The sequence below is a fragment of the Pseudorca crassidens genome, chromosome 8, assembly GCF_039906515.1.
Source record: "Pseudorca crassidens isolate mPseCra1 chromosome 8, mPseCra1.hap1, whole genome shotgun sequence".
Lineage (NCBI taxonomy): Eukaryota > Metazoa > Chordata > Mammalia > Artiodactyla > Delphinidae > Pseudorca > Pseudorca crassidens.
Genome location: NC_090303.1, coordinates 92,974,769 through 92,988,446, shown reverse-complemented (window position 1 = coordinate 92,988,446; position 13,678 = coordinate 92,974,769). Strand labels below are relative to the sequence as shown.

The 13,678-nt window shown below is 44.1% G+C and overlaps 1 protein-coding gene across 1 annotated transcript in view; it reads left to right on the top strand.

Moving 5' to 3' along the window:
- Window positions 1-11,018, top strand: part of HIPK2 (homeodomain interacting protein kinase 2) — a 204,685-nt gene extending 193,667 nt beyond the window's left edge. The window contains exons 16-21 of the mRNA XM_067747155.1: window positions 4,969-5,020; window positions 5,231-5,429; window positions 6,932-7,101; window positions 7,246-8,912; window positions 10,054-10,141; window positions 10,709-11,018. Coding sequence (XP_067603256.1) covers window positions 4,969-5,020; window positions 5,231-5,373 — 195 coding nt within the window. The 3' untranslated portion in view covers window positions 5,374-5,429; window positions 6,932-7,101; window positions 7,246-8,912; window positions 10,054-10,141; window positions 10,709-11,018. The remainder of the gene's footprint in view (window positions 1-4,968; window positions 5,021-5,230; window positions 5,430-6,931; window positions 7,102-7,245; window positions 8,913-10,053; window positions 10,142-10,708) is intronic.
- Window positions 11,019-13,678: the final 2,660 nt, after the last annotated feature.

Genomic DNA, 13,678 nt, shown 5'->3' with positions numbered 1-13,678 from the left:
GCCAAACACTGTTCTGACAGTCGCTCACGTTTATCCCATGTCCTTCCGTCTTCATAACGACCCTATGAAATCTGCAGTACTAATCCCCTTACAGATGAGGTAGCTGGCTTGGTGAGCTGGTAACCAGCCTAGGATCACACAGCTAGTAGGGGAGCCTAGCCCTGAACGTGGGCCTGCCCAGCTCCAGAACCGAGCTCGCAGACACCAGCCTCGGCTGTCTTCTAGGTGTGTGAGCGAAGAAAGGTCTCGAAGGAACGTTGCCCCGTGCCACCCCTGCCCCATGCGTGGAACTCAGCAGAAGGTCTGTGTGTAGATAGAGTCCTGAATTGAATCCAAACAGCAGGGGCAGAATTAGTTTGACTTTTAGAGAAAATCTTAGGGGAGTTTCTTGATTCATAGTAGAGTTCATTTTCTATTCCTTTCCAGTGTACCAATTAGCTTTAGTAGTGCTGCTACAACAAACTCTTATAAGAGTGAAGAAAAAAAAAGTGTTCTTTTCTTTAAAAAAGAAAATAATTTTTTTTCTTGCTTATAGTTAATTCTAGAAAGGCAATACTAAAGGTATATATTTTTTTCAAAATGCTATTTTTTACTGCACTGATAAATATGACAACTCTGGTCTCTGTAATCGATCCACTCTTCAGCTCTGGGTAGAACCAGATGCGGGATTCACACCAAATTTGTAAATACCGTATGTGGGTCTGGTGTCCAGGAACTGTTTTCTTTGTGCTTAAAAAAAAAAAAAAAAAAAAAAAAAGAAGAAGAAGAAGAAGGAGAAAGACAAGATGACTTTCAGAAAGAGGAACAAAGTTTTCTTTCGAGATAGTCTTCTCAAAGAAATGGAAAGCAACAGTTGTGTAAACTGAGAAAAGCTAGCCAACTTTCAGGAGATAAGGAAGGAGAGTCTCTTGCCGAGGCATGAGATTAATAGTAACACAGAAGATTTTTACTTTGCTTGAAAGGTGGCGAGAATTTAGAAATGCTTTAGGACTAGATTTTTAATTTTTTAGAAAACTATCACCATTTGTTATGAAACATCTCCTCAGTTGTTTGGGGTGGGGTTTTCGTTTCTTTTTTTACTTTAAAAACTACTTTATTGACTGGCTCCAGGCATGTTTGCCTAAATTCTTAGGTAGTTTACACAAGTTCTAGAATCTTCTAGAACTTAAATTCCATTGGAAGCAAACCCAGCTGATCAGAATTTGAGATCCTGGTTGGTTTCACTCAATAGGTGTTCTGGAATTCTGACAGAACACCTAAAGATTTTTTTAAAGAAGGTTTTAGATACATTATCTTACACAAACTGTGACCTGATGGCAATAATTACCTCAAATGTGGGCATTCATCCTGGTTATAGCCTTTTTTGAAATCATGTAGCCAGCTTGATCTTGGGATTTAAAAGACTATGAACTCTGTGTGGGCTGAAAATAACGATTAATGCACACCCTGGTCATTGTTGCTTAAGTGAACTCTGAAAATAGGTAATCTTTACAACAAAAATGGAACCAAGGAAGAGATTATTCCTTGTGTTTTGTAATCAAATGTGATTTTCAAATGCACATGTTAAGTATATATGTTTTTAGCTACTGTAAAATGCTGTTAGGCTTCTAAGATATCAAGAGAGTCACATTTTAAAACACGTGAACTAAATAATTGACTGTGGATACTTAAGCATATTTCTGGCTACGTTTTATAGTTAAAGTGTTTTATAGTTTACATGTAAACTGGTACTTTTTAAAGAAAATTTCTGTTTATAACTGACATCTTCAAACCCCAGCAATTTCGCCTCTTTAGTTGGAGGCCACGTTCCCCCAAGGCACCCCAAGGCAGGTGTGTTCTACCCGTACTGTTGTGTAGCCTTCCATATTACTGGTTTCCATGGGAACATGAGAGAATGTGAAAGGATTTCCAGGTCGAGCAGGGAAGGGGTGAGTCCACAGCCTGGGCCAGATGCGAAGATCTCGTGCCACGTTGTATCCACACTGGTCGTCAAGGCCTTCTCTTTGACATCTTGGAAGAGGCAGAGAGAACAGATACCTGGTTTGTTGATTCTGTCTTGATTTGAATGTTTAATTTATTCATCGGTCCACTGACTTCCAGTCACCGGGCAGTAGAAGACACTGGGATTCAGGTGGCCCCGAAGGTACAGCTACTATTTCTGGGCCCCCAGCAATATTCTGATTGGCGTTTTGCAGGGGAGAGTCATACACCCCTGTGCCCATACTTATTGGTTGGGTTTTCCATCTATCTGCTGTCATTTGTTCCTTTTCTCCTTTAAAACAAAATAAGTGTAAAAGGTTGTGTTTCCTTTTCACTCTTTGTCAAACTTCGTTTTAAAGCCTAGGTCATTAGGAGGTGGGATCTAGATTTTTTGCTAGAGATTGTAAGTGCTGCTGAGTGGGGGAGGAGGGGACTGGGGACCGAGGGGCAATGGGGGTAGGGGGGAGGAGCAGTGAGATCCGTCCGAGTAGAGGTCATAATTGAGAGGGCCCATCACCATGATGCAGGAGCCAGTTTCCCTAAGAGTTTTGGTTCATTTCTTCTTTTCTCTTGTGCCACAACCTTGGTGCAGAGGACCTGCTGTGATCTGAAGGGCATTCCTTTAGCAGATAACACCTTGAAAACTGCTGAACACCTGGGACCAGGGAACGAACTGGTGGTTGTTTTTAATGCATTTGCTTTTTCGCTGTGAACTCTGTTGACAGTATGCTCTTATCACGGTTTTTGGTTAGAAATGTCATTGTAAAATATTTTTCATCTTGCCCCTCCTTATTATCCTCTGCTTTCCTCTGTTTGGTTTTTTCCCTTTGATTTAATTAACCAAATGAATTTTATGTCATGGTCTTTGGGGCTTAATCATATTTTTTAAAAATAAAGGTATAGAAATTGGCTTTTTTTTTTTTTTTTTAAGTACATACGCTGTATCTGAAAAAGGACTCTGCCCTCGCTCTCTGGTTGCCTTTCAGCCAGCCTCCACATGAACCTCCTGGCACTCCCCCCTTCTTGTGTTGGGTCACTGTCCCCGAGGCCACCTTGGCCTCTGCCCTGCTGTCACCACAGCCCCGTAAACAGGCACCCAGGACTCCCAGGAAGCTCTCAAGAGCCAGGAAGAAGGACCCACTTAGACTTGTGAGTGGTGATCTTGCCTCCCTGTTAGATGCTCGCCTGCTTGGTTGAAGGGGCAATGGATTTACTATTATTGTTATTATTGTTATTATTATTATTATTAATTATTATTTTAATAGTTTGGCTCAGGAAGAACTTGGGAGATGGAAAGTGACTTGACCACGCCCATCCTTCGTAGCTTTCTGTGACTTATGGATGGAACCTAAAGTGTCCCCACCTCACCCCACCCTCCTCCCTTCCTGCAGATATTCCTGTTCGCTGCCACCGCGGCGCATGGTTTCTCCCCACCGTCTCACTCCCCCTGTCACCTTTCACCCTTTCACTGTTGTGTTACTGCTCATTTAAAGCTTTCTTCTGTGGCTTTCCCAGGGCACAATCATTTCTGGCCCCCAAAGCATCTCCTCATCCTCTTTCTGTGCGTTTTTTTTTAACCAAATGAAGTAGACCAGGAAGTCATACTTCGGGGCAGCAGAGTTTCCAGTCTAGTAGAATCACTGTATAGATATAGATGCTGATATATATGTTTGTGTATATATATATCAAACCAAATTTCTGATAGGAAAAGTATAGCTTTACGGATGAAGGGGGGAGAGGAGCTTTTAGAAGTCGGAGTCAGCGTTGGGTGGTGGATGGGGGGAGCCCGAGGCGGCCCAGGCTGCACCTTCGCACGTGGCCTGAGGCCGGGCGCCGGGCCCCGGCCACCACCCTGCCACAGTGGAGGCAGGTGGCCCCAAAGGGGAGCCGCTGCTCTCTGGGTCCCTAGCGACAAGGGCATAGATGAGTGAGGGGGGCAGCACATCAGAATGACCGGAATTTTCCATCCTGTTTTGCTTTGACCACATGTTATTGAGCTGCAGCCTCTGATATTATATCATGTTTCCAAAAATGGTATCCATTAGGATGGAAAGAGAACGGATCTGTAGAAATGTTTACCTTTCAACTGCCCACAAATTCAGGACACCCTGGATAGAAAGCCGCACTCCCCAGAATGAGAGCAGGGAAGAGGGGGCCCGGTGAGGCTCGGTCACCGGTCCCAGGAACGCGGTTCCTCCCCAGGGCCATCTCGCCCAGATCTTTCTCTACCAGGTCATCTCAGCTCAATTACCCTATGGAAGCCCTGGCCTGTTGTGTTCCTTCACTGTACGGTTTCTGTAATAAAAAGTGTTAATCCATGTTAATCTTTGTGAAAATTATTGCGTGCAACAGTATTTTCTCGTGTACCTCTTTTTCCTATGTGAATTGTCCCTCTTTTCTTTTTTTATTTATAAATGTCTACTTTTTTAAAAAGACAAACCAATGTGTTGTAGGCCTATATGTAACCTATCCCTTAGTCTCATATTATAGGTATAAGAATGGATATTTTACTTGGCTTTAGAATGTTTTACAAGAAAAATAATTCTTAACTGATCAAGTCCTTGCTACTAAAATGCTTGTGTTTTTCATCATGACGTCGTGTGCTTCTAAATTAATGATCATTTTCGTTGTAGAAAAATGGAGTGAATTTATATTAGTCTTGGAAACTAATAATAGCATTGTAAATTTATGAGATGATTTTAACAGAAAAAAATTATAGAAGAATATAGTTATTTTAATTGTAATATTACTAACTGTAGGGTGAGAAAGGGGGGTCCCGTTGTGGTGAACTATGTTATAGCTTGTTACTTACAGTTTCTTTTTGATCATTTTTTCGGTCTCTGAGGTGAAACGAGTTATTAATTAAAATTTGTAAACTCACATATGCATATTGTATATGTGTAGAAATGTAATCACACTTTGTCTTGGAATTACATTAAACTGTTTGGAATCACTGTACACTCAGCCTGGCATGCTTGTTTATTCTAGAACCAGACCAGTTCTGAGGCTACAGAGGTTATCGTTACCAGCCACATCTTTTGTAAGTTATTTAGCCCTCCGGAGAGTATTCAATACCTCTGAACATGTTCGCAACCCACCACTGCATTTAAAATTTGCCACTATGTGTGGCGGTGGAGGGCGGGCTTTGAGATCGTTTCACTACCTGCTTCCGGGCAGCTGGGCGGAGGGCGGGGAGCATGCTCACTGCCACTAACTCTCCCGAGCCGTTCCAACCCTCACGGCTCCCCAGCTCCATCCCTGAGGCCTAAGGCGTTGCTGTCACCTGCCATCCGAAGAGCTTCCCAAGTTCATCCCGGATCTGGGTGCGGAGACGACATCCTTTGCACCCGGGCCTTGCCCTCTCGCGAGACTTCAGTGCCAGGCAGCCTCTAGCTCGCCGGCCTCACCACCAGGTCCTCCCCGGGACGGCCCACCGGAGCTCCACCACGGTGAGTCACCATCCCCTCTGACGGCCTTCTCACCCTTCCAACAGTTTTTGTGTGTGTTTTTTTTTTTCGGTACGCGGGCCTCTCACTGTTGCGGCCTCTCTCGTTGCGGAGCACAGGCTCCGGACGCGCAGGCTCAGCGGCCACGGCTCACAGGCCCAGCCGCCCCGCGGCATGTGGGATCCTCCCGGACCGGGGCACGAACCCGCGTCCCCTGCATCGGCAGAGGGGCTCTCAACCACTGCGCCACCAGGGAAGCCCCAGCAGTCATTTTTTTAAACATTATTGTTATTGTGGTAAAGTCAGTACATAACATAAAATTTACCATTTTACCCACTTTAAAGTGTACTGTTAGAGGGACTTCCCTGGCAATCCAGTGGTTAAGACTCCAAGCTCCCAATGCAGGGGACACGGGTTCCATCCCTGGTCAGGGAACTAAGATCCCGCATGCCACGGGGCGTGGACAAATAAATAAATAAATAAACTGTACTTCAATAAAAAATAAAAAAAATATTTTTTTAAAAAAATTTTTAAATAAAGTGTACCGTTAGTGGCATTAATTAAATTAACAATGTTGTGCAAACATCACCACTAGCTCTTTCTAGAAATGTCATCATCCCAAACAGACTCTCTGTGCCCATTAAACCATAACTCCCCATTTCCCCTTCTGTTTGGCAGCCACCCTTCTACTTTCTGTCTCTGAATTTCCCTTCTCTAGCTACATCATTTGAGTGGAATCGTACAATATTTGCCCTTTTATGTATGGCTTATTTTACTCAACAGTGTTTTCAAGGTTCATCTATTTATCTTATAGCGTATACCAGAATTTTCTTCCTTTTTAAGTCTGATAACATTCCATTGTCTGTATACACATTTTGTTTATCCATTCATCTGTTGATGGATAAGTGAGTGGTTTCCACCTTTTGGCTTCTGTGAATCATGCTGCTTGAACACTGGTGTGTAAGCATCTGTGTCCCAGCTTTCAATTCTTTAAGACATACACCTGCAAGTGGAATTGCTGGATTGTATGGTAATTCTTAACTTTTTGAGGAACTGCCAGACTTTTCCACAGCGGCTGCACCATTTTAACACTCCCAGCAACTCCAATATCCTCACCCAGCCCTCTTATCCTGGCTTCCATGGCCAGTGTTCTCGGGCCTGAGGACTGCCAGGCTCCTGGGCCTGCCTTTTCTGTGCCTCCTGGTTTCACAAGGTCCCCAACCAGCCTAAACTCCACCCATCTTCTCAGCCATACCCTCAGCTCCCTGCTACCCACTTAAACCATCTACAGCTCTGCTTCTCCACCCAGACTCCCAGAACTGCGGGAACCTCGGGCCAGCGTCTGTGCTCATCCGCTCCATCTGTGGCTACTTGGAAACCCACCACTCTCTCCACCCCCAACCCTTACCCTCCAGAGTAACCCAGAGAAATCCAGGCCACCGCAGGGCTCTCTCAACCCCTCCCCTTCCCACAAACCTGTGCCTCACACCTCTTTCTCCCTTCAGCCTCAGAGGAGTAAGGCCCTGCGCCTACCCCATCCCTTCCTGTATCCAGAGCTCTTTCTGTCAAGCATCCGCCCCCTACCTGGGATCCTCCTGCTTTTCTCACACCTGTGCCCTTCAAGAACCAGCCTGAGTCATTTTTCTGGGAAGCTTATCCTCAGGCTCCTGATGAGGTGGGTGTCCCTCGCCCAGGTTCCCAACCCCTTGTGCGTAATTCTCATTATGCCATACTGTCAACCTTTCTTTCCTGATTTTCCTTCCCCATGGAACCACAAAATCCTTGCAGGTAAGGATTTGTCTTTCATCTCTATTTCTAGGGCATCTGTTACCCTGCCGGGCAGAGTAGGAAGTCAAGAAATATTTGGATAAATAAACTACTCAGCCCGTGTTATTGTCCAATCCACCCACCTTCCCACCCTCCAAATTCCGTGTCTCCCAGAATTCAGGTAATACTAATAAACCCTAAATGCAGCCAAGGTTAAATGCAACTCAACCAAAATTCAAGTTCCATAAAAACCCATGCCAAAGATTGTGACAGAATTCAGAATGCTTCCAACATACTTTTTTTTAAGTTAGAAATGCACTGCCAGGGATCATAGTCCATGGAAATGGAGGGAGAAGCAGACCCTATATTCCAAGTGAGATAAGAGCGTGTCAACAGGGGAATGCAGTGCAGCTGTGTCTAAGGATCTACCCACCAGCGCCTCCAGCAAATTATATGAATCTAAAGTGAAAAGACAAACGTATTGCGCTCAGTATGTTCCTCCAAGCACATTCAATACTGGGGAAATTAAAAAAACAGATTCTTTCCTTGAACTGATAATGAACAGGAAGCAGAGTTCTAGACGCCCATAACAAGTGCTATTTCCCAGCAGAGCCGAGGAGCCCCTGGAGGAGGGCCAAGCCACAGATAGATGGTGCTCTCACCCGGCAGCCAGCTCGGGACTCTGCCCACTGGGGCTTTGGCCTTGGGGGGAGGTGCTCCCACGTCACCAAGCTCCCCTTGCTTTGGGGGCACGTTGTTGTGTAGTGGATGTCGTGCCCAAGAGACGGTTCCAAACAGCCAGGTGTACTACATTTTTTTGTGAGAGTCTGACTTACATGTTTTCTAACTCTTTACTGGAATAGCTAAGCTTAAGCGAATATAAGTATAAAAGCAGAGAATACAGTAAGAGCAAAAGGTAAATGTAACACTGGTGGGGTGGGTGTCCTCATGACCTCTTCACTGTGCGCAGTCCCTCCCTTCTGCCAGTACTCAGCTTTAACGAAGGAGCCTCGGACCCTCGGACCCTCCCCCCTCCCCCCTGGCACGCTTTAGGTCCAACTTGGTCCATGCAAACGGCCTCCAATAGATCTTCCTTAGAAGATCTATGTTCCTTACACTGCCTGGCACTGCTTGAGGGTGGGAAAAAACCCACTGTTCAGCAACAACCCTAATCCTCACTCTATAGGGAAGAAACAGCCAGGAGCGAGACAGTCCTCCAGTTCTGTGAGACTGAAACGGTGCGTGATGAGTCAAATCCACTCCACCTGCCTTCACTAATCACGATCGCTTTAACGCTTGCGTGGCCTCCAAGCCGCACGTAGCCCGAACAGCAAGATCTTTGCCCGAGTTGTTTTCCAGGAACTTGGAGCTGCAGCTGCCTCTAGTTCAGCTTAACCAGTTAAAACTGGATAGGACCGGCGATTCTCCAGCTGGGCACCTGCAGGGACCCGTAGCTTAGTTACGCCTGCGCAGAACCATGATTCCCGCACCTTTTTCCCATAACCTTTCCCCGTGCGCCCGCGCTTCACACCGCCCTGCTTCTTTATTCGTCATCCCGTGAATACCCCAAGCCCCTCGCCTTTGGGGAGGCAGGTTTGAGATCTGAGATTTTTCTCCCATATTCTCTGCTCGGCTGCCTTGCGAAGAACCCTCTTTGCTGTGAACTTCGGCGTCTCAGCGTTTTGGCTGGCTGTGCGACAGCAGGACAAGGCTGGTTTGGTAAGGAGGCCATCTAATGCCCATTCTTTTTTTTGTTTTTAAAGCAGCTTGGATACACTTTATTTTTTATTTTTGTGGCTGCGTTGGTCTTCGTTGCTGCGCGTGGGCTTTCTCTAGTTGTGGCAAGCGGGGGTGGGGGGCTACTCTTTGTTGCGGTGCGTGGGCTTCTCCCTGCGGTGGCTTCTCTTGTTGCGGAGCACGGCCTCTAGGCGTCCGGGCTTTAGTAGTTGTGGCGTGTGGGCTCAGTAGTCGTGGCACGTGGGCTTAGTAGTTGTGTCTCGCAGGCTCTAGAGCACAGGCTCTGTAGTTGTGGTGCACGGGCTTAGTTGCTCCACAGCGCGTGAGATCTTCCCAGACCAGGGATCAAACCGGTGTCCCCTGCATTGGCAGGCAGATTCTTATCCACTGCGCCACCAGGGAAGTCCTAATTCCCATTCTTAAGTGCTTTCTTTACACGCGCTGATCTATAGATGTGGTCTCTTCTACTGAGACACTTTGCATTTGACAATACTTGTAAAACAACACTGGAGGGCAGATACCCTGTCAATAAACCACTTGATATCTGCTTCTATGTCTCTTTGTGTTCTGTTTCGATGTCTTCTTATGGCTTATTGCCATGGCTCTCAGACTCTTTATCTGCTGAAGACTAAGCCCGTGGACCAGGATGCTTATAAGCGAACAAATTACCCATTAATAAAAGCCAGAACCAGAAGGAAAAAGTGGATGCTTGGAGGAAACCCTTCTAAGGGGGAAAAGATTGCCACAGGTCTTAAGATTGCACAGGCCAGTGAGTCAGTAGGAGAGAAAGCATTATCCATAGCAGAGCGATTCAGAGCATGACTTTGGAGTCAGCCATATTGGGGTTCAGTTCGAGGCTCTGTTGTTTATGACTGTAAAAGCTGGAAGATCACTTAACCTCTCAAGCCTCAGTTTTCTTATCTGTAAAATGGGGATAATGCCACATGTGGCAAGGACTGGGTGGATATTCCCTGTAGCCATTTCCTGTTCTTGCTGAGTACAGGACTAGATTATATTTCCTAGCTTTCTTTGCAGTTAAATATAGCCAGACCTGACCCCTAAAACAAAACTCACATACTTTGATCCACACTCTCTCCCCTAAATTTCTGTCCACATGTGGAAGAACTGATGAAGGACTCTGATGAAGAAGCCCAGATCACTGATGATTTAATGACCTCCTAATAAAACCACTTTGGACAAAACCACAAAAAGTAAGAAAGAACTCTTTTTATTATATTTAAGCCACTGAAATTTTAGGATTTTTTATACAGCAATTAACCTACCCTGACTAATATAGACATTAGTTCCTGAAAGTGAGGTACGGCTGTAGCAAACAGCTAAAATAAAATACATGGCGGGCTTCCCTGGTGGCACAGTGGTTGAGAGTCCGCCTGCCGATGCAGGGGACACAGGTTTGTGCCTCGGTCCAGGAAGATCCCACATGCTGTGGAGCAGCTAGGCCTGTGATCCATGGCCGCTGAGCCTGTGCGTCCAGAGCCTGTGCTCCGCAACGGGAGAGGCCACAACAGTGAGAGGCCCGCGTACCGCAAAAAAAAAAATACATGGCATTGGTTTAGCAGCTGGACAGAGAAATAAGGAAATTGATTTCAGGCGCTGGAATCATGGTGGCCCATGTTATGCTTTAATAAAAACATTGGATACACGTGCAACTAAAAACCCTGTTCAGTCTACCAAAAAATCTAGAACTAACAAGCCAATCTGTAAGATTACAGGATAAAAGATCAGTGTACAAAAATTGATTCCATTTCCTTTAATAGAATTTTTAAAGGTTGCATTCTGGGGCTTCCCTGGTGGCACAGTGGTTAAGAATCCGCCTGCCAATGCAGGGGACACGGGTTTGAGCCCTCGTCCGGGAAGATCCCACATGCTGCAGAGCAACTAAGCCCATGTGCCACAACTACTGAGCCTGCGCACCTAGAGCCCGTGCTCTGCAACAAGAGAAGCCACCTTAATGAGAGGCCTGTGCAGCGCAACGAAGAGTAGCCCCCGCTCGCTGCAACTAAAAAAAAGAAAGCCTGCATGCAGCAACGAAGACCCAACGCAATCAAAAATAAATAAATTTATTTATGTGTGTGTGTGTGTGTGTGTATATATATATATATATATATATATATATATATATATATATATATATAAAGGTTACATTCCATTTACAGTCATTACAAAATATTGGCTATCTTCCCCGTGTCGTAACGTACATCCTTGTAGCCTATCTTACACCCAATAGTTTTTACCTCCCACTCCCCTACCCCTAGGGTGCCCCTCCCCCTCCTCTCCCCACTGGTAGCCATTACCAGTGTTTGTTCTCTATATCTGTGAGTCTGCTTCTTTTTTGTTATATTCACTAGTTTGTTGTATTTAGATTCCACGTATAAGTGATATCACACAGTATTTATTTCTCTGTTTGACTTATTTCACTTAGGATAATGTGCTCCAAGTCCATCCAAGTTGCTGCAAATGACAAAATTTCGTTCTTTTTTGTGGCCATGTAATATTCCATTGCGTATATATACCACATCTTCTTTACCCATTCATCTGTTGATGGACATTTAGGTTGCTTCCATGTCTTGGCTATTGTAAATAGTGCTGCTATGAACATTGGGGTGCATTTATCTTTTCGAATTAGTGTTTTTGTTTTTGTTGGATATATACCTAACAGTGGGATTGCTGGATCATATAGTAGCTCTATTTTTAGTTTAAGGAACCTCCATGCTGTCTTCCAAAGCAGCTGCACCAGTTTACATTCTCACCAACAGTGTATGAAGGTTCCCTTTTCACCACATACTCGCCAACATTTGTTATTTGTGTTCTTTTTGAGGATAGCCATTCTGATCGGTGTGAGGTGATATCCCGTTGTGGTTTTGATTTGCATTTCCCTGATGATTAGTGATGTTAAGCACCTTTTCCTATGCCTGTTGACCATCTGCATTTACTCTTCGGAGAAATGTCTATTCAGTTATTCTGCCCATTTTTTTAATCAGGTTGTTTGGTTTTTTTGATGTTGCTGTTTTGTATGAGCTGTTCATATATGTTGAATATTTATGAGCTATTTATATATGTTGGATATTAATTTCTTATTGGTCATATCATTTGCATATTTTCTCCCATTCCGTGGCTCATCTTTTTGTTTGGTTGATAGTTTCCTTTGCTGTGCAAAATATTTTAAGTTTAATTAGACCTCAGTTGTTTATTTTTTATTTCCTTTACTTTAGGAGGCGGATCCAAAAACATATTGCTGCTATTTATGTCAAAGAGTGCTCTGCCTATGTTTTTCCTCTAGGAGTTTTATAGGATCCCGTCTTACATTTAGGTCTTTAATCCATTTGGAGTTTGTTTTTGTACATGGTGTTAGAGAATGTTCTAATTTCAGACTTTTACATGCAGCTGTCCAGTTTTCCCAGCACCACTTATTGAAGAGACTATCTTTTCTCCATTGTATATTCTTGCCTCTTTTGTCGTAGATTAACTGACCATATGACCATAAGTGCATAGGTTTATTTCTGGGCTCTCTATCCTGTTCCATTGATCTATGTGTCTGTTTTTGTGCCGGTACCATACTGTTTTGATTACTGTAGCTTTGTAGTATAGTCTGAAGTCAGGGAGCATGATCCCTCTAGCTCTGTTCTTCCTTCTCAAAGTTGTTTTGGCTAATTGGGGTCTTTCGTGTTTCCATATAAATTTTGAAGTTATTTGTTCTAGTTCTGTGAAAAATACCATTGGTATTTTGATAGCAACTGCATCAAATCTATAGATTGCCTTGGGCAGTATGGTCATTTTAACAATATTCATTCTTTATACTAGCAACTAACAAACTATGAAATTTAAAAAAAAGTCATCTACTACAGTAGCATTAAAAATATTTAAATAATTTAACAAAATATATGCAAAAACTCTACCCTTAAAACTTGTAAAATGTTGCTGAAATTTTTAAAAAGTTAAATGGAGAGAGCTACTTCAGTCATTGATTGGAAGAGTCAAATTGCTAAAAAGTCATAGTTCATCAAATTGATTTGTAAAATTGATCAAAAGACAAAAAACTTGAGCATTAGACCTGTGTGACAATCTCAAACAGCCTTAACTGGAGTCCTGGAAGGAGAGCAAAGAGTCGGGCAGGTGAAATATTTAGAGACAAAGGTGATGAATCTTCCAAAATTGATGAAAATCCTCAACTTTTAGAATCAAGAATCTCAGGTATCCAAGCATACAGCTGGAAGTTATTTCTCAGCCTTCCATGACTGTCCTGGCCAATGGACTGTGGATGGAATGTGTGCCACCTCCAGGCCTGGCCCCTGTCTAGTCTAGGGTAAGATAGGCTATGATCACAACAAACCCAAAACCTCAGAGGTTTTCCAGGAAGCTTCTCCCCCACACACTGACTTAGCATCCCAGGATGCTTCAGTCTTCTGGAGCCTCCAAATCAAAAAATCACGACTTGGGGGAGGGAGAATATGGAGGAGTATGCACTGGTTCTTAAATGTTTCCACCTGGAAATGACATCTGTCACTTTTCCGTGGTTAAAGCTCTGATGTCACCTGACACCTACCTTCAAACAGACCAGGAAATACAATCCTTCCATGTACCTAGAATGAGAGGAAAGGAAAAGTTCTCGATGCATAGCGGCCACATCTACCACATTTCCTAAAACACATCCTGTGTGAGCCTCTATGTTCAAAGACCCTGGATGGAGCAATGCTATTCCCTGTCACTGACCTGCATTAGTCTGTGGT